General features: G+C 38.4%; 1 protein-coding gene across 3 annotated transcripts in view; it reads right to left on the bottom strand.

The window, feature by feature from the left end:
* SYT9 (synaptotagmin 9) overlaps positions 1 to 18,871 on the bottom strand; it is a 72,783-nt gene that overhangs the window by 22,968 nt on the left and 30,944 nt on the right. For all 3 annotated transcript variants that reach the window (XR_008450091.1, XM_054068338.1, XM_054068339.1), the window contains exons 2-3: positions 15,479 to 15,830; positions 11,461 to 12,007 (exon numbers count right to left, since the gene is read on the bottom strand). Coding sequence is in view for 2 of the 3 variants with exons in the window: in XM_054068338.1 (XP_053924313.1) it covers positions 11,461 to 12,007; positions 15,479 to 15,830 (899 nt within the window). In the remaining variant the exon portion in view is untranslated. The remainder of the gene's footprint in view (positions 1 to 11,460; positions 12,008 to 15,478; positions 15,831 to 18,871) is intronic.

The raw sequence follows: 18,871 nt of genomic DNA, 5'->3' as shown, positions 1-18,871 counted from the left end.
AGTTTGATACTTTTAAAGGGCCTGACTCCAGATTTTTTTGGAAGGAAGTAAAATTTTGAAAGAATTTAATGTAGTTATCTCTGACCATCCTAACTCATAGCTTTTTGAGCAAGACTATCTGAAAAGAATAATAGTATCTTTTTTGTTTGCTTGTTTTGGTTCTGCTTTAATCCTGGAAGGTTTTATGAAATAAATGTATTCTGAGAAGAGAGTGGCGGGATGGGGGTGAAGACAGTGAGCATCTACTGCTGTATCTACTTGTTTTTAAAAAATATTTATATTTTAGTGAAAAAAAAAAAGTGTTACAGTTACGGATAGCATTAAAAGTTTCTTTGTGTTGTTTTATAATAAAAGCTTTTGTTGGATGAAGTGTGTCTCATAGCTTTCTCGAGAATGCTCTCAAGAACGCTGACAATTTATATAGTGAATAAAGCAAAAAATTTGAAGAGGAGGTTGTAAATGAGAAACTGCCAAGCTACTGAAAGGAATGGGTCATGGGTGCTCACTGCAGAAACCTTGAGGGAAAATCATCTATTCTGTTCTCATTCTACCAGGACTGCTGCAGCCAGTCAGAGGCTGAAGATGTGGATGTAGAACTCAGTAATTTCTGATGGAGAGATTTCTATCTGCTTTTTCCAGGACCAAAACTGATAGCTCTCTCATATTTTAGCCATCAAATTTTGGTGGAGGGAGAAGAAGATATAAATCTTTGTTGAGGAGGTCATTGTCATGTATTTATTGTGCAGATAGGAATAAAAGGATGGCACATTAGCTTGTTCTGGTGTTCTAGCAAATTTTCTATGTGCATCTCAGGTGATTTATTTACATTATTCCATGTGGCTTTTTGTACTGTTTCCAAGATACTATTTCCAAAATCTAGCAAGAGCGTATGCATAAAAATCTGAGTTTCAGTAGAAATACTTTCCCTGACTTTACAGTAGAGTCAAGATCTCATCCTAAGTGCTATTCATTTCTACCTGCATAAAATGTTGTGGTCCCAACAGAGTGAAGTTTGTTATTAGATTAGCATTTACTGTAAGATTCTGTGCTCAGTGGAGTACAGACATTGAAAGGTTTTCATTATTTTAAAGCGATTCCTTTCTTCCTGATGATCATAAATAACCCTCTAGGGGGGCTCAAAACCAAAGCCTGATGTTTTCTTCCTGTCTTTTTTGTATACACTATTGTTTCTCATTACTGCATACATATTTATTTTATTGTTAGCGTTGTTCAGAAGAGTTATCATAATGTAGATCAGATGGTTGATTAAACCACAGTTGGCTTTTAAAAATATTTATAAAACCCCAGCACGCTTTTAAAAAGAAAACACGTAAAGAGGTCTATGATTTCTGAAAACGAATATACAATATACAGTGTGGGAATTTTTATTTTGCTTTTCTGTGTTAACTTCCATAGTATTTGGGTAGCGGTTTCGATATGAACAGAAAATGCTAGATATTGCATGATACTGTTAATCTCCAATTCACTGCTTCTCTTAAAATAATTTCACTACAGGAAGCAGAAGAGGAAATGTTAGGTAGGAGTAGTGGTGGATTTCAGCCACTTGTACTGTGGCTGTTAGCAACTGGTTTCCTGAGAAGCAAGGTTATGTTTTCTGATGTTGTGATAAACTGCTATGTTTAAGATGCCAAATTTGGCCCAAGAATCTGAGTGGGGAATTTTATCCCAATAGTTCATCTCATCAACTGTGAAAACCTCCAGCTGTCGTTTTCTGCTTCCCTGCCCATCATAAGCAAGATGCCATCACTAGTCAGAAGTCTTCTTCCAGATGGTGCGTGTAGCTAATTTTGAGTTTGTCTGATCAAAGCAGTAGCAAATGATTAAATATTCATTAAAGCAAGCTGTAATTTGTGACTACTATTTTCTTGAGCAAACAGAGCAAGGGGTTTAATTAAGCAACTAAGTCCCAGAAACATCTACCTATACAAATCTCTAATGTCATGATACCACAGACGTTGCTAATGCAGTCTTGTCATTTGAGCCTGTTACTTCACTAGAGTACATGGTGTGAAACACTCATTCTATTTTTCTGCTCAGGAGCCACAGGAGGGCTCAAACACAGCAAACGACTGTATGTTTCATTTATCCATGTGAATACTTCCAGTCACTTCAGTTGAACAATCTACAGAAGCAGTTCCATAATTCTGTAATTTGAGTGTGCACTGCAAATTACTTTTCAGTGTTTGCAAGAACTGGTGCAGAATTTGGAGACTGCATGTGTTTGCCATTTAATCCTACCTAGGCATGCACAAAGTGATGTTGCAGTAGCCTGTTGGGTTTTTTCAGGAAACGGTATATGTTATTCCTCATACACATATATCTTTCTCAATGTCTAGACAAATGTATACACCTGAGAAGAAATTAAATAAAATACTGAGTTAAAATGAAGATCTCTGCCATAAAAAGGTGGTAAACTTGAGTAAGAAATCTTGATAAAAAAGCTTTTAGTCAAGTTACAGGTCTCTCAGTTTTGTCATTGTTTCTTTAGGTCCACTCTCAGAAAAATAGCTCAGCTGCCATGAAAGAATGATGTCTTTTCTGTCTCTATGCACCTTGAGAGTTTGGCTGTCCAGTACTCTATTTTTACAAAGTGAAGGAATGGAAGAGTGTAGGTACGCATCTTTCTGCAATAATCCAATCAAGGTTCTCTGCAGAGCCTCAGAAGTGGCCCTCATGCTCTGAAGGGCCAGGGACTGAAGACAAAAAAGTTGTCCTATGCATCTCTGAGGCCCTCCAGGGACAAGTAGGGCCTGTACAATATTTGGTATTATATTTGTTGATCCTATAAACAAATCTCAGCAAAATGTATTGTGTGTCTCATCTATGTCAGTTCAGTTGTTTTATTTCTTTCACATTACCTGATCAGCTGCTGATAGGCTCCTAGACTTTTAGGAGAAAAGCTAGAAAAGCTATAGATGCATATATTGTTCCTGTAATGTTGTCTTCTCCAGTAGTCAGATCAAACATCAGCTGAAGCTGCTAAGCTTTTCTCCCTACAAAGACAGTGGGGAGGCCTGAAGAGACAGCTTGTGTGATTATCTAGGTATAGTTGTATGATTAAAAGGTAAAGCCCTTCCTTAGTTTTGACAAACTCTACAATTTAGCCTGTAAGCAAAAAATAGATGCCTCTGAAGCACTACAGTTATGGAATAGTAACTATTTCTTTCCACAGAGATGATGTTTTATCCTCTGTAACAGGACTCTGGAAATATCCTGGAATCCTAAATGGTTAAACTGTGACACAGCTTATGTCCTCTAACGAGCGTTGGAACGTGGACAGGCAAACCTTTTGGTGAGAAGAGCCCGTGTATGGTGGCACTTTCTTTTCTACCTATTCACCTAAGACACAGTTCTACTAGAAAAGATGAAGTCAAGACTGTAGCCCAGCAAGCACACATTTTTCGGCACAGGAAGGACATGGATCTGTTAGAGTGAGTCCAGAGGAGGGCCACGAAGATGGTCAGAAGGCTGCAGCACCTCCCATACGAGGACAGCCTGAGAGAGTTTGGCTTTCTTAGCCTAGAAAAGAGAAGCCTCACAGGAGACTTCCAGTATCTAAAGGGGGCATAACCAGAAACCTGGGGAGGGGCTCTTTAACAGGGAGCGCAGTGGTAGGATGAGGGGTAAGAGTTGGAGGCTGAAAGAGAATAGATTTAGATTAGATATTAGGAATAATTTTTTTACTGCCAGGGTGGTGAGGCACTGGAACAGGTTGTCCAGAGAATTCCGGGATGCACCATCCCTGGGGGTGTTCAAGGCCAGGCTGGATGAGGCTTTGAGCAACCTGATCTAGTGAAAGGTGTCCCTGCCCATGGCAGAGTGGTTGGAACTGGTTGAACTTTAAGGTCCCTTCCAGCCCAAACCATTCTGTGATTCTGTGATTAATTAGTGTTAGGATGCCAGCTTCTCAGGTATGGTGTGCAGCAGGTGTTTCCCAAGTAGCCAGTATGCCTTGGTAGGCATTTGGAGTGCAGCTGCAGTTAATACCTAAGTAAATAATACAGATTAACAAAAAAGTCCACTTACTGCTTAAACATGAGACTATGGGAAAATAACATGAGAATTGGGTAAATGACTGTACACAGACGAAAACAGTAAAACTCTGAAATTTCCTGTTTGGTGTAGAAAGATGGCTGATGGCTGTGATATCTTCCAGGGATTAAAGACTAAAAGTGGCTTCAGGCTTTTCACGTAAGCACAGTATGTGCAAAGAGAAGAATACTTTCAAGTTTGGCTCCAAATATTGAAACTACATTTATAAGAGTAGGACTTCTCAGAAATTTTGATGAATCCATAAGATATTGAAACACTTTCTGTGACCTCTGCTAGAAAAAAAAACCAAAGTAAGCATTCCCAAAACCGTTCAATAATTAAATGCATGTTTGAAGTGATTTTTTCCCCTACTTGACTAAATAAATGTTCAAATTGAAAGTTACATAACTCTGTAGAAAAAAGGCCATGGCACAGTCTAATCTCAAATTACGTGCAGAATGATTGAAGCCAAGATCACCTTATTGCAGCTATTTTAGCCTTAGTGCTTTGTGAGGGCACTTTGCTCTTTCTGAAAAATAGCTGCCCATGAACTGTAAAATACTAGAGCAATTTTTTTGTGTGTGTGTTTGCAGCTCCCACTAACAATTTTGGATGGTACAATTGAAGGACAGGCTCAGCTGACTGGGATCACATTTCACCTTTGCTTTATGTGCAGCACACATGTTATTGTGAGCTGTTTCACTAAAGGCTATCTCTGAGAGTCTTGTTTAGAGAGAGACGGTTCTGGAAAAAAAGAATTGGCAGAGGAGGTTGAGATGAAAGGAGAAAGGGGATGTATAGAACATGGATAGTTACAGACTCTTCCACTAATCTATAAAAACAGGAACTTTGGCTCGGATCTAACCTTTTTCTGCATATGGCTAATGTGTGAAGGAAAATGTTCTTTAAATAGTATTGCTGTTCTGGGGCTGTTGCAGCAGGGAAATAATACAAAGACAAAAGAGGAAGCACAAGAATATGCAGCACTGATGGGCAGGAGAAGAAACAGTATGGAAATAAGGATTTTAATTTCACAGGAAATTTTTCCACTTTCAAAATATTTTAAAATATTACAATAGAAGGGCATTTCAAATGAGAAATGAAAACATCTTACTCTGAAATTTCAGTCTTCTCAAAATACTGACTTTAAAGAAAAAACCCAACTTTTAAATTCTTTAACTGAAATGGTACCATTTCTGCTCCACGGTTTTCTTTTTTGCCTGCTTTGGTTTTAACATTGTTTCTTTTATTTGTTTGTATGGATATATGTTTTTTGGTAGAGAAATATCCAGACTGAAAAAGCTTACTTGGCTATACTCCTGGGTTCTGTAAACTTCAAGTGTTACATACACATATACACAAATTTCTGAACTTTCTTAATTTTCTTAAACTAGTCCCTAGACCCCAACAGAAATTAGCTGAGGCTTCAGTGATATTACAATATTCATCCTTTTTCTGACCATGCCTGTGGAGCTACAAGGCTGTAAGGTAATCACACGGAGTGAATAGTCACCACTATTTTTATAGCCAAGCTTGGAGGTCCTGTGCCACTGACCTGAGACCAGCCTAACCGCGTCTCAAACCAGGGCTGTTCAAGGCATTTTGACTTTTCCTTTACTTCAGACCCTTCTTAAGTTTTACTGTATATTACTTTCACAGTTATTCACTTGCTCCAAACAGAATAGGCATCTACTCTCCTTAAGTCTTCTGAAAATGCATGCAAATATTTTACCTTTACCCCATATGATTGTATATAACTGTATCCGTCCTTTGTTTAGCCGTGCTGATGAGTTCTGTCTTCAGATCATTTAAACATATGTCATATCTGACAAATCTTCTCATACAAAGTAATTAGCAAAATTAGATTAAAAAAGAAACACAAAAAGACAAATGGAAAATCTCAGTTTTTAAATTGTAGCCATTTAAATGTGGTTATTTAAAAAATGAAACCTTAGGGAAAAACACTGGCTGCAGTCATCCTTCACTGTATGCACTGTATGATAACTACTATACCTATTGTGCTGATGCTGAAGGCTAATTAATTTCTTTTTAATCTTTACTACGGTGATCCTTAGAAATCTGAAGTATTAAAGATCTATGAATTTTCAGTGTTTATTAGCTATTAAATGATTCACTACACACAGACTTTTTTTTCTGTACTTTTGATTAAGTAAGTTAGTCAGAAAAAGTCCTGAAACCGAGTGACCTTTGTGACTTAGGAGAAGATAAATATCCACTGATATACTGATTGAAGATAATTATATTGTCTGTATCCTTTTGAGTACCTCTCAGTTTACTTGCTGTTTGTTGTTTTTCTTTTTTTTTCCATAAATTTAAAATTTAAGTGAGATGAATATTATGTCTTGTGTTTACTGCGTTAATTTGTCTAGCCATCAAATAATTGTTGTTGCTCCTCAAGCTTTTGGCACACTTTAACGTGGGCATGATATAAGGGTATGCAAATCCTATTAGAGGGACTTGCATTTGCAAGTCAATTAAATGTGTGTATGTCCACATAACCAACTGATTGCTTTCTGATGCTAAAGCCTATCCATTTTAAACAAATGGAATATAGGATTAATACTAGATATGTCTCTGTACTACAAAGGAAGTTTTCCATTTACAGCTACAGTCCTGAAAAGCAGGCACATCAATGCTACTAGCATTCATGGTTTGGATTTGTATTCATATGTAGAGCCAGAGATTTGGTTTGTTTCTGTTCCTTCTCGAACTGTTGACTCAAAATTTAATTATCCATTGTAAACATTTTAAATGTTTTTTTTGAGATCTTGTTCAATGCCATTGCTTTCTTAAACCTAGCAACTTGCCAAAACAGGAATTTTATATACTGGCTAAAACATCTTGACAAGCTAAACATTTTTTAAAAGTGGAGTAGGTGGACTTAGTTGACTTACTGCCAGTTGCAGTTTCTGTATGCTGTCGAAGAAGATAAGCAGTGCTACATAGAATGGATTAAGGCCAGTGCCAGGAATCTGCAGATTCTGGACCTGGTCTCATTTCTGCTTTTAAGTAGTGTTATGTCTTGAGCTAGTCACATCCTTTTCATATAAGTCTGCTCCACTATCTATGAAATAGGGACAGTATTTACCTACTTCTTTCAAAGAAGGAAGTTTATTACTCCAAGTTTTGAGGGTGTAAGCCCTAAGTATTATGACCTGTGCCTACGCATGTGCATTTGACACACATTAAGTTGCTCACAGCATCTTAGCAGGAGTAGTTTTGAGCAAGGCAACCTTTGCGGAAGGTTTTTTTTCAGTTTAAGCTCAAAATAAAGTTTTGAACTGCAGAAAATCTGGTAGGTTTGGTCAGGTTTCAGAGTTTTAGATTTTTATTATGTTTTCCATAAGCAATTGACTGAAATTATTTGGTTTCTTTTTGTCTCTCTTCCACACATACTGTGGGTGGCCTTAGCATCTCTGAAAGAGGGAACTTGAAACTTCCTCCTGGTGATGTTATGATTCCAGTTACATTTCAGTTATACAACGTAAAGACTCATGAAAACAGGATGTTCAGCCTTGTCGTGAGATGAGAGAAAGGTGCCAATGGGGTGTTATGAATACCATTTTTTTAAAGTGCATATATAAGTTTAGACATTCAAAAGTTTTCATTGTACCATGTCTAGTTCTCAAGTATAACTATATCTGACAACTGAGAAAATAGCACCAATGTTAAAAGCTATACATGCTATAAGAACAAAGTCACAAATTTGTCTCCCACAATGAGCAGTCATTTTAGAAAATGCTGGCCCAACTGGGAATGAAAACTTACATTGTTCTTTCTTACTCGAATTATCCTCCTGTTCTAAGTGGAGGCTACTTTTAAGTATTCCTCTTGTCTAGAAAGATCACCTGCTTAGCTAGTGACAAAGGCTGAGCATTTTGAGAATCCAAATAGATAGTAAGAACCAGAGGTAGATTTCTAGTTTACAGAAATCCTTCTCCGTGCCCCATAGCTGCCTGGTGGTATTTAAAGAGCAATTCTTGGGAAAAGATTTTTCTTTCTGGGTTCACAGCAATTTATGCAAGTGGCATCTTCAGAAAGAGAAGGTTCTCCTTTACTGGAAATGGATTATCCAACGGCCTCCTGTCCTTCATAGTTGTTTATTTTATTTTATGACAAAGACGTGTATTTTTGCCGGATCACATTCGAGTTTGAACTCAGCAACCAAGGGAAATTAAGAAGTCTTTTCTCTTCCAAACATGCCATTAGTCTATGAACATTACAAAAACCTTCCATGCCCCATGCTACCCCTGAACCCTGAACATGTTTCAGAGGCTACTAAACAAAATACATCAACTACAGAAATCTTGCCTAAAAATAGAGAGTATCTTTTTTTTTTTTTATTTTCTTGGTGAGCCAGAAACCACTGTAATCTGTCTGGTAGATATACAAAATGCTTATCTAGTTCACTTCATGTTCATCTAAAGTTTATCCACTTAATTATTTCTTCCATTAAACAGCTCACTGCTGCTTTTTTTCTGGATGGAAAAAGTGTCAGTGCTACAGGAGACAGATTTTGTGCTCAGAGGAGCTGGGATTAGAAGAACTATCATTCTGATATTGGAGATTTCTGTTTGGAAGCAGATTGCTTTTGAGCATGTAGAACATTTTTATGCTGACATGTGTCTGTGTTGTGAAATAAATTCAAACTCTGAGATGGTAGCAGATGTTACAGTCCAAAGAATCAAAACTGTTGGTTTTGGATAAAAAAAAAAAAAAAAAAAAAATCTTCCAGTCTTATTAGAAAATAGAAGAAAGCATATGGGATAATAGGTCAATTTGATGGCATTGTTTGCAGTAAAGCTGACGTTTCAGACATAATCTGCAGTGCTCACTTGAAGTAAGCCATTTTGCTGGGCAGAGAAAGATTTGATACATTCTTTTATACTACTGTGTCAAATTGGATTAGAACATAATAAAATGGAGAACGTAAAATAAAGGCCTTCGGGATAGCTGGTTATGTAGTGTAATAAGATGTAGAAGGAATTAAAATGAATGTACTCTTCAGAAGTATGACAAACTTGTCATGTGTAGTTGTGTGGATGTTCCCTTTTTCTAGTACGTTTCCTTGGATTACCCCTCCTGTGCCACACTCTTTGTTCATCTATATCCTGTGAATTTCCTTCAGTGTTTGCCCAGCATTTGTCTGTTTTGTAAGTAATATCTAAAACAACAATATGGTCAGAGATAAAATGATTGAAAACCCGATACAGCTGACATAGCTTTTGTTTGTAACCATAAAGTGCTCAGAACTTTGCTAAAATTTATTTCAGCGATTCAGTAATACTGCCTACTGGTGTGATTTGGAGAGCAGCCACGGGAGTGTTCACTTCAGCAGCTTCACTTAATAGCCTGTAGGATTCAGGTTCTGCTCAGTCTGCGAGATATCTAAGCTACACAGACAAGAAAACGTGCTGCAACTTGGTTTCTTAAATGATGCTTGGAGGGTTTCTTATAACTTTATGGAGTAAGTTCTAACCTTTCAAATTTTGGAAATGTTAATTAGTAAGCAGAGTACTCCACACTTTTATCTGATACTTATATCTCAGAACTCTCATTAGCCAAAATTGGATTGTGTCTCCTATGTACTATGAGTCATTTGTTTTGAAAAGGTCTCTGGTAACTGAAAACTCGGTGACAAGTCTAGATGGTAGGTCATGTGTTCTGTTTGGATAAACAGGGTTACACTTCACACAGGAATTAATATCAGTAGGAACTGATAAATGACTCATGTTTCAGACCTCAATTTAATTTCAGAGATTACAGGAAATCTGAATACAAACTATATACTGCATCACTTTTGAAATTTGAAAGGGAAGTGATTAAAAAGAAAACAGCAGAGTCAAACTTTTGCCTAAGTTAAAGCATGGAAAAAGAACTAGTATATATCAAAGTAAATCCAGTGTACACGCACATTCAACTTTTAGTTGATTCCAAAACTGAAAAGTTGAGTTTAGGACATTTAATGCTGTATGAAGGGAAGCTTTCACTTGGAATGACTGTCATTTACTCTGTCAGAGTAAATGCCTTGCAGTTGAAGAGCAGTAACTTTTCATAGAAAAGCCAGGTTCATCCTTCTCTGACAATGAGCGTCCATGCCCCTGCCTGCATCTTGACTGAAGGACGTGCTAGTGCTGCTGCTGCAGTTCCATCCCAGTGCGGGAGAAGACTGTGCAGCGGGTGCACAGCACGTTCCATACGCAAGTATGGAACGCTGACTAAGAACAGTAAGAAATCACCTTAAAAAAATAACAATTTCACAAACGCGTTCCAAACAAAAATAAAAGGATTTAATCAATCTGATCTGTAATATGGGCATGCTACCAGACCACAGAGATGAAAGATGAGAGTATAAATTCAGGAAATGTATTTCTCTCAGAACATCCTATACTTTTCAATGGCTTCTTACACTCAGAATATACTTAAATGCTTTCCTGAACTGAGGACTAACAAACTTACACTTTGACCTTACTGTTAATGATGTTCAGCTTATTTGACGCTAAAATATGCAGTCCATTTTTGTAGGATTTAACACAGCAAACGAAATATTTACTATTTGCACTAGTACCTTCACCTCTGTGGATTTCTGTAACGTATCATTCTCATTGAAACTTTATTCTTCATAGGATGTGTGTGATTAGTTTTTAATACCACTACAAGGAGGTTGGCTCATGCTTTGAGAAGAAAGCTCTTTCTTTTCTAAAAGTAATTTTGGTGGGTTTGTACCTAACCACTACCTGGATTCCTACATAGAATCTGATACCAGAGACTTGGGGATAAGAGAAATATAGACTTATTTTGTAAGTTTCCCATTTCCCTATGTATACAAAGTGATAAGAAACAAGGAGTTAAATCAATTCAGTGTGTTTCATTGTTTTCATGGAACAGCATTGTTTGAACTCTGTTTGCCTGTTTTACAGATGTGGTATTATCTCACTTTATGAGAACATAGTCTTTGAAGGACCAAAGATCACTACATAAGAAATCTTGAATCTGCAGTTCTGGCTGAATATTACGCTGTAATTTTTGTGGCAAATCATGCAAAACACAGAAAGACAGGTAAAATAAGAAAGGTAGTTATTTCCTTAAGTAAGTTTCAGATTAAGTAAGAATAAAAGAAAAAAATCCCCAGCTGTTCTACCTCATTAGCAGGGCAATAACTAAACCCACTGTCTCCTGCATAAGACATCCTTTAATATAACCAAAGAAGGAGAAATGCGGACAGAAAATCTACTGCCAATTTCTTTGGATTACAGTCAAAGCTTGAGAAAGAGAGAACAGTATATTTTCCTTTGTAAATTTAAGGGAATCTTTGACAATTTAGGTTATAATCAGATAAAATTAGACATAAAAAAATAAAAATAAAAAAACAATGATAATACTTACATTGGTGACATATTCAATATCCTTCCAGATACTACATTCCCTGGGAAAATCTGCCAAATCTAAAAAATTATCTACTACCACTTGGCCAATCAAGTCATGCCTGGAGAATCTGTCAAAGTCATACACAGAGAAATGGAGTTTCCTTGTGTTCAGATCATTGTATGGCACAGCAAATAAAAAAACTTCATCAAACACTGGATTCAGGGTCTTTCTGTGCACTTTAGTTTGGTGTTTTGTTTTCCTGTCAGGAAGCAGATATATCTTCACATATGGATCCGAAGTTCCAGAGAAGTCCTTTGCTGGCAGGTTAATGGCCTTATGTATCTTCACTATCAGCTGCTCCAAATCACAATCATATTTCAGAATAAAGTTCAGTTTTCCACACGCCTTGCTATTACTCCTCCGACCATCGTCTGTGTCCAATGATCTTTGTTTATACAGCTCCGGCTTAATGCGGCCAATCCCTGTCAGTTGCTCCTGTTTCTGAACCTGCTGGATGTTGAAGTCAGGGTTGGAAAGGTTGAGCTGTCTTCGGATTGAATTATGCCTTAAGTGAAAAGCAAAGAATTGAAACAGATTGTGTTGATGATGGCAAGAATCTGTGCACACACAGTAAAGATCCTGTTCTCCCTTGACATATTTTTGTAATGTATGATGGGGTCAGATTTTTACTTGCTTTAAGCATGACAGCCAACAGTTGTGAAAGCTTACTTTCAGCATTAGACTGATAACATCACATAATTTTTTGTTGCTATGTCTCAAGCTAGTGGAATGCACTCTCCAAACCTGGTTGAAGCAAGTGACTAACAAAAATTCATGGCCATTGCAAATCTAAAGTACCTGACTGACTGGCAAGTATAATAAGATATGGTAAGAACTGTTGCTGTTCTTATCATTTACCATTTTTTAACTGAATCCTTTGGATTAATACCTATGAAATTAGTTCCATTATATAAATGGCAGCAGGATCCGGCCTATTATGTTGGCTGAGCTTGCTGATTTCTGGTTCTAAGATAAAGCTAGACAAAGGAGGATACTTCTTGACATCTCTGCATTTCAATTACTCACTGATCACTATGACTACTTCATTTACAAGTGAGCTGTTTGGTCTGAAATGGTTTGTTGACCTCCCTAACAATTTTTGGGTTTTTTTCCCTCTCATACCTGATGTAATAAACTCGGCGGTACTTCGGCTGAAAAGCTCCTTTAGTTTCAATACTCTGAGGAGTGTAAGTTGCTTTTAGCTTTGGTCCAGTGAAATTTATTACCTGGAGTCACTCAGTTATTGTGATTGAAATTTCCACTTCACGAGATAGTAACAGAAATCAAATTTGCAAACCCTGTTGGGGCAGTGGGATGTGAAACTTGGATTAGCTAAATCCTAATCTTACCCAAGCTGGATTCTACCCTTTTGTCTTATTCATATGTAGTGATCATTCAATGTCTTGGAGTACTATGAGCTGTGGTCAAACATAGAAGCAGCACATGGAAAATGCTAGCACAGGATTAGTCCAAAGCTAGTTATGTTGAATGTAATAAGCAACAGTTCCTCTGCTAGCATTGTTCATTCATTCCTTCTAAGTAATTGTTCACGTAGGCTTAAAATAGGAACAGTCTCCTATATACTATTTTTTTTTGCTCTTGTTGCATAATAACTACATAATTCTTTAGCTATACATTAGTCATTTCCATGGTAAAATATAATCATGTAACAAAATACTTTTGTTGTTGAACACTTAAGCTCCTCATTGCATTGGGAGGTGTAGAATATCCTGGGGAGGAGTAAAAAGGAGGACACTGGAGAGACAGCTTAGCAAGGTGGTCACTGTGGCCACAAAGAAAAGCCACAGTTAGCTACTGATTTATGCCAGATAGCAGCAGAGACAAAAGTGAACTAATAAAGCTTGCAGGATAAGGAAGATGTCCTGCATTCCTGCTCAGTGAAAGTCTTTTGGAGAAGACCTGGGCGAAAGTAAGGGGCAATGAAAGACATCGGTAAAGAGCAAAGCCTATATCAGCATGTGGTATAGAGTTGGGGTCGAGGAGACCTGGACGTCTTGCCCTTGTGGAACTGTTACCAGAAGAAAGATCTGCAGAGACTCACAGGAGTGAAGACACGGTCCACGCAGTCAGGATGCTGCAGCAAGTTCTTTTACAGACTGGGATTGCTGCTGCTTCTTGTGAGATGACTAGGCTGTGGTGATACTTCACATTTGTCATTTGATTAAGTATCAAAATTGCTGCCCTGTCGTAGCAGGGAAAGCTTGTATCTGACTCAATGCTTTCACAATATCAAAGACATGACAGCTCTTTGTGTTAGATGTCAGCTATGAACCTTCTGCTGTTAATGAATCTTATGATACACTTATTTCACAGCAGTTTGAAAACACAGCAGCACCAGTCCTGCACTGTAGTTCTGGCCTATTAGCCCTTAGCTGGAATTCAACCTTATGTCTGTTAGGATGCAGGCTTCGATATCCATAATTATGGCTTTGGCTTCCCCATAGATTCCTACAACAATATAAGCGCAAGACATTCTTAGGCTAATTTAAGGAGAAAGAGCACTTGGATATTTTGCTGCATAGCATTAATAATGTTCTGGAGACTTCTCAAATTCCTTCTGAAACATGTTTTGGACAACTAGTGATTACTGAACTGATTGCTAGCTGCTGTCATACCTATCTTCAGGTGTGACCTGGAGGCAAGAGTCGGAGCTAAACTTGCTCTCTGAGATAGCCAGAAAGGAGGCTAGCCAAGAGCAATTACTATAGTGCTGTACCTTCCCCAGAAGAAATGCATCTGCTTTGATTCAGAAATTTACTGGCTTTTCACATGCTGATCCTTTTTTTTACCGTGTAAGACATAATCCTTTTATCTCCAGCCCGTGCGCATGCTTTCACCCTCATTCCTCTTCCCTCCTGTAGTGCTTCTCCAGTTCCCCTGGAGACCTCACTGACTCACCGGTGGTAAGAAGACCTCACAGGTGGGTAAGAAACTGGTTGGATGGTCGTATTCAAAGAGTAGTGGTCAATGGCTCAAAGTCCAGATGAAGATCTGTGACAAGTGGTGTCCCTCAAGGGACCGTACTGGGACCGGTGCTCTTTAATATATTTATCAGTGATATTGACAGCGAGATTGAGTGCACGCTCCGCAAGTTTGCAGATGACACTAAGCCGACTGGTGTAGTTTCCACACTGGAAGGACGGGATGTCATCCAGAGGGACCTGGACAGGCTGGAGAAGTGGGCCTCTGCAAACCTCATGAGGTACAACAAGGCCAAGTGTAAGGTCCTGCACCTGGGACCAGGGGCAATGGGTAAACACTGGAGAGGGGCAGATTTAGACTGGACATTAAGAAGAATTTCTTCACTATGAGAGTGGTGAGACACTGGCACAGGTTGCCTAGGGAGGTTGTGGCTGCCCCATCCCTGGAGATGTTCAAGGCCAGGTTGGATGGGGCGTTGGGCAGTCTGGTTTAGTGGGATGTCCCTGCCCATGGCAGGGGGGTTGGAACTAGGTGATCTTTAAGGTCCCTTCCAACCCCAACTATTCTATGATTCTATGAATCCATGATTCTATGACTCTTGCTCTGTCACTTTTTCCCCCATAGTCCTGATTTTTCATTAGCTTGCCCTATTTTTCTTTTCTGGCTTTTAAAAATCTTTGAGGGTATATTATTGACTGTTCAGCATTAGTGCTAAGTACAAATGAATATGCTCTACAAGTTAAATCGAGACTTTTCTGGTGCTTCAAAGGGACACACAGTGCTCTGTCTTGTCCAGCTTCTGAGGGAGAGGCATAGATGAGACAGTAGTTGATAGAAGAGTGGAATAGCATTGTGATCCTGTCCTCTTAACCTAAAAGGTTTGTGCACCTCAAAGAATAACTTTTGTGCAATTTTTTTAAAAAGAATGCAGTAAGTAAATTATGCATTTTTAGTAGTGTGCTGGATAATCAAGCTGTGCTCTTTTGACTGCATCAGTATTCATTAATATCAGAAAGAAATTTGAGTTACTGACCGAGCAGAAGTAGTTGGTTCAGTGATTTGACGATGCATTCGTACATTGTGCACACAGTTCTCCTTTGTTCCTGCCTGAGCATCTAATGGAATATCAGGGGAGGTATGGCTGATCTTCATGGAGGACTCTGGATAGGCTGTAGGCTGACCCAGATAATCCTCACTGTAGTCATGGTCATTGGTCTCTGTATCTGTGTAGTTCAGTGATTCTTGTTTGTTGTCTTTGTTCCCAAATGGCAGACCACGCTCTCGCCAAGGGATCCAACAAAGCTTCCAGGACACGAACAGAGAGACACCAAACAGAGCAAGACCACAGGCCGTGACAACTAAGGATAGCAAGCTTATTGAGATATCTGCAAACAAGAAAAACACACGCATGTCACATCTTTGTTCTCTTCAGAGCTCTACATCTCCAAGGCATACAATATGGGAAGTAAAGATCTCTGGATTCCAGATCTACGAAAATTAAATTCTGGTCCCTGTAACAGTCATATAACAGAAACATATAAAATGTTCTATCCTTCTCTTCCTCCCTCCCTGCTCTCCCAAGAAAAAAAAATAAAATTCATTTGGAATTCAGTATTAAGCTCATCTTGACAGAACTTAGTTTGTATTTTCCCTCCAAAAGCTGTATGGGATGAAGGGTCATTCTAAATATGAAAAAGGCTGTTCACATGTTCACTCAGCTTTCTACTGATGAAAGAGTAGTGCCTGCAGTACACTTTGTTCTTTATTTTCTTTTCAAGTAGTGCTGTCTCTGCACCTCGTTTAACAGACTGTCTTCTCTTTCAGAGACTATATTATACTTACACAATTGTGAACATATGCACACATGCACATAAATGGCATGAATGTTCTAAGGTATTCAACTGAAGTATCTTGTTTCATTGTTTTAATTCCCTTCCTTCTAATCTTAGATTCATTCTTATGGTTGCAAATGATTTTGCCTACCAATACATGTCTTGCTGCTCATCGATTAGTTTCAGTACCAACATCTCTTCAAAACTGATGTTCTTCTGGTTTTTAACACCAAAGGCTCTTTTTTTTGTGTTTCCAAACTTCTGTTATAAAAGGAATGTGGAAATGAGTTTGCTGTTGGTTTTCCCTGCGTTCCTAGCATTATTCTACTCCATAATCTTATCAACACAAGTAAGTTACAACAGGAGAGGCTTTTTTCTCTGTTGTGCTTTGTTTTAAGTTGCACGTTGGGAAAATGACTCAGTGGAACAGCTGTTTTTATGGTTACACTGTTTTTTAAATGACTTCTCTGTGGATTATGCAATACATCATGCCTTAAACAAAATTAGTAAGAACTTTATTTAACTGCCTCAAATGATAAACACAACCTGATCAAAGCAATTTTTCACACTGCGTGTAAGTTCAGAATGTTAGGCTCCAACTCTCTAGCTAACAGCTAGCCTAAATTTTCAAAGGATGGTATGAGGCTGAAATGTACTGCTCCTACTAGGATGAGTATTAAGGAATGAAAATTCCAAAGAAACAGCTTCAGTCAATTTAAAAAAAAAAAAGAATATTTTTCAAACAGGTGGAAGACTCTGTCCCTTCTGCCCCTGCTGTGAGTCTCATTCTCACTAGCCAGACAGATTAAATTTCTACAGAGGCGGGGAGCGACACCACAATTCATTTCATGCAGGAGCTGTCCAGTTTATTTTGCACGTTGAAAACCAATTTTAAACAATTTTAGCCCACATGCCCCTTTCTGTCCTTTCCTCTGTCATATGAAGACAAAGCTCATTAACAACGGGCACAGCACTGCAGCTGCTTGGAATTATAGCAAAGAGTTTCAGAGCTGAAATTAATTAAAGAAATTCCTCCTGTGCATAAAAGGCAATTTAGGAGAAAGTAGAATGGTGGTTCTTGATATTTTTGGCATATTTACTGGTAAACAAGTTTGGCAGAGGAGGCAGAACACAACATCTCTGTTTGATTAAAAAGCAAAGGAACTGGGATGCAGTAGAGAAAGAAGACCTTCAATATAAAGCAATTTTTCTTTGATTCCCCTGGAGGAGAAGGAAGAAATACATCAGAGGTCTGCAAAAAGGTCATTTTTTCAGAGAACTGATTCAAGTAAATGATCCAACATTAAAAGAAATGAGAAATTGGGAGTTGTCAGAACCAGGCAAAAGATTGCAAGGTGAGAACTGGAGACTGCCCAATGCCAAGGACGTTTGAAGGTGAGGAACAATTTGGAAGGTAGACCAATAGTATCCTGCCTTGAGGACGACTTTAGCAGAGGACATATCATCTAGAGAACTTATACAATGAGAAAAAATACATCAGAACAATGTTAACTACTTTTAATTTGGAGAGTTTGAAGGGCTTTAATAATATACCTCTTCATTTAATAACATAACCCTTATCTCACAGCTTATTTTCAGAAAGGCTGGGTAAAAAACAGCTCAGTGAACTTGGCAATGCGCAGAATAAGAAGGGACTATTTTTCCATCATCTCGGTTTTATTTCTTTCTAACTCCTTAGGAACCATTTTTGTTTCTGTGGGTGGAAAAGGGACAATAATGTATCTGTCTTGCTACTATGAAAGATAGTGGTGCTAAAGGGCAGTACTCTAAGCTATTACCTTTTATTAGGCAGTAATTGTCACGTACTGTGCACCTGGCTAGCAATTTTCAGCAACTGTGCATATCCAGTGTGAATGGCTGAGGTGAGTGAAGTCCCAAGAGAGGAGACTTCTGGCTGTGTGCTGGAGCTCCTTTCACGTTAGCCATTTATACTATTACACACTGTATTTTCTGTATAATTTTTACTCCATTTTTCCAGATGTCTCAGTTTTGCTAAGCCTGTTTGTACTCCCATGTGGTAGCAGTACTCATCTGATGCCAGTGACTTCCTCTGCTTTTTAATGAACACAGGTTAAGTCTTTACTTGTTTGTCCTTACAAAAATCAGAGATCTGCAGCATAGAAAGAGCTACTCAAAGATCCACCTGTTTCTCAATTCACTCTGCTTTCACCAGAATTAGAGCAATGTGTTTTCCAGAGCACTCACTGGCATAAGTCTTAACTGCAACTGTGAATCAAAGTGCAGGCAAGCACTGTAGGCAAGGCCGAGCAGTTTACAGGTAGGCATGGAGCAGTGAGGAATGGTGCTGACTATTTCAGAAGGATCAGTTTTTTCAGCAGCAATACAACATATAAATTTAGTGTGCACATTTTTCCATGTTTATGATGATCACTTGTTCTCACTTTCAGCATTCCGCCATTTCCACTAGTGGCTAACTAATATATCTGCTCTCAGTACCTTTTCGGCATTGATAATGAGCTCTTGATGCTCAGCAAAGGAGAACCTCAACACAAGGCAGGCCCCTGTGCCACAGGTACTTGCATTGATGTCTCTGATGACAGCCAAGTCTCCAG

Source organism: Cuculus canorus, chromosome 5 (assembly GCF_017976375.1).
Source record: "Cuculus canorus isolate bCucCan1 chromosome 5, bCucCan1.pri, whole genome shotgun sequence".
NCBI lineage: Eukaryota > Metazoa > Chordata > Aves > Cuculiformes > Cuculidae > Cuculus > Cuculus canorus.
This window is presented reverse-complemented; position numbering and strand designations above follow the sequence as displayed.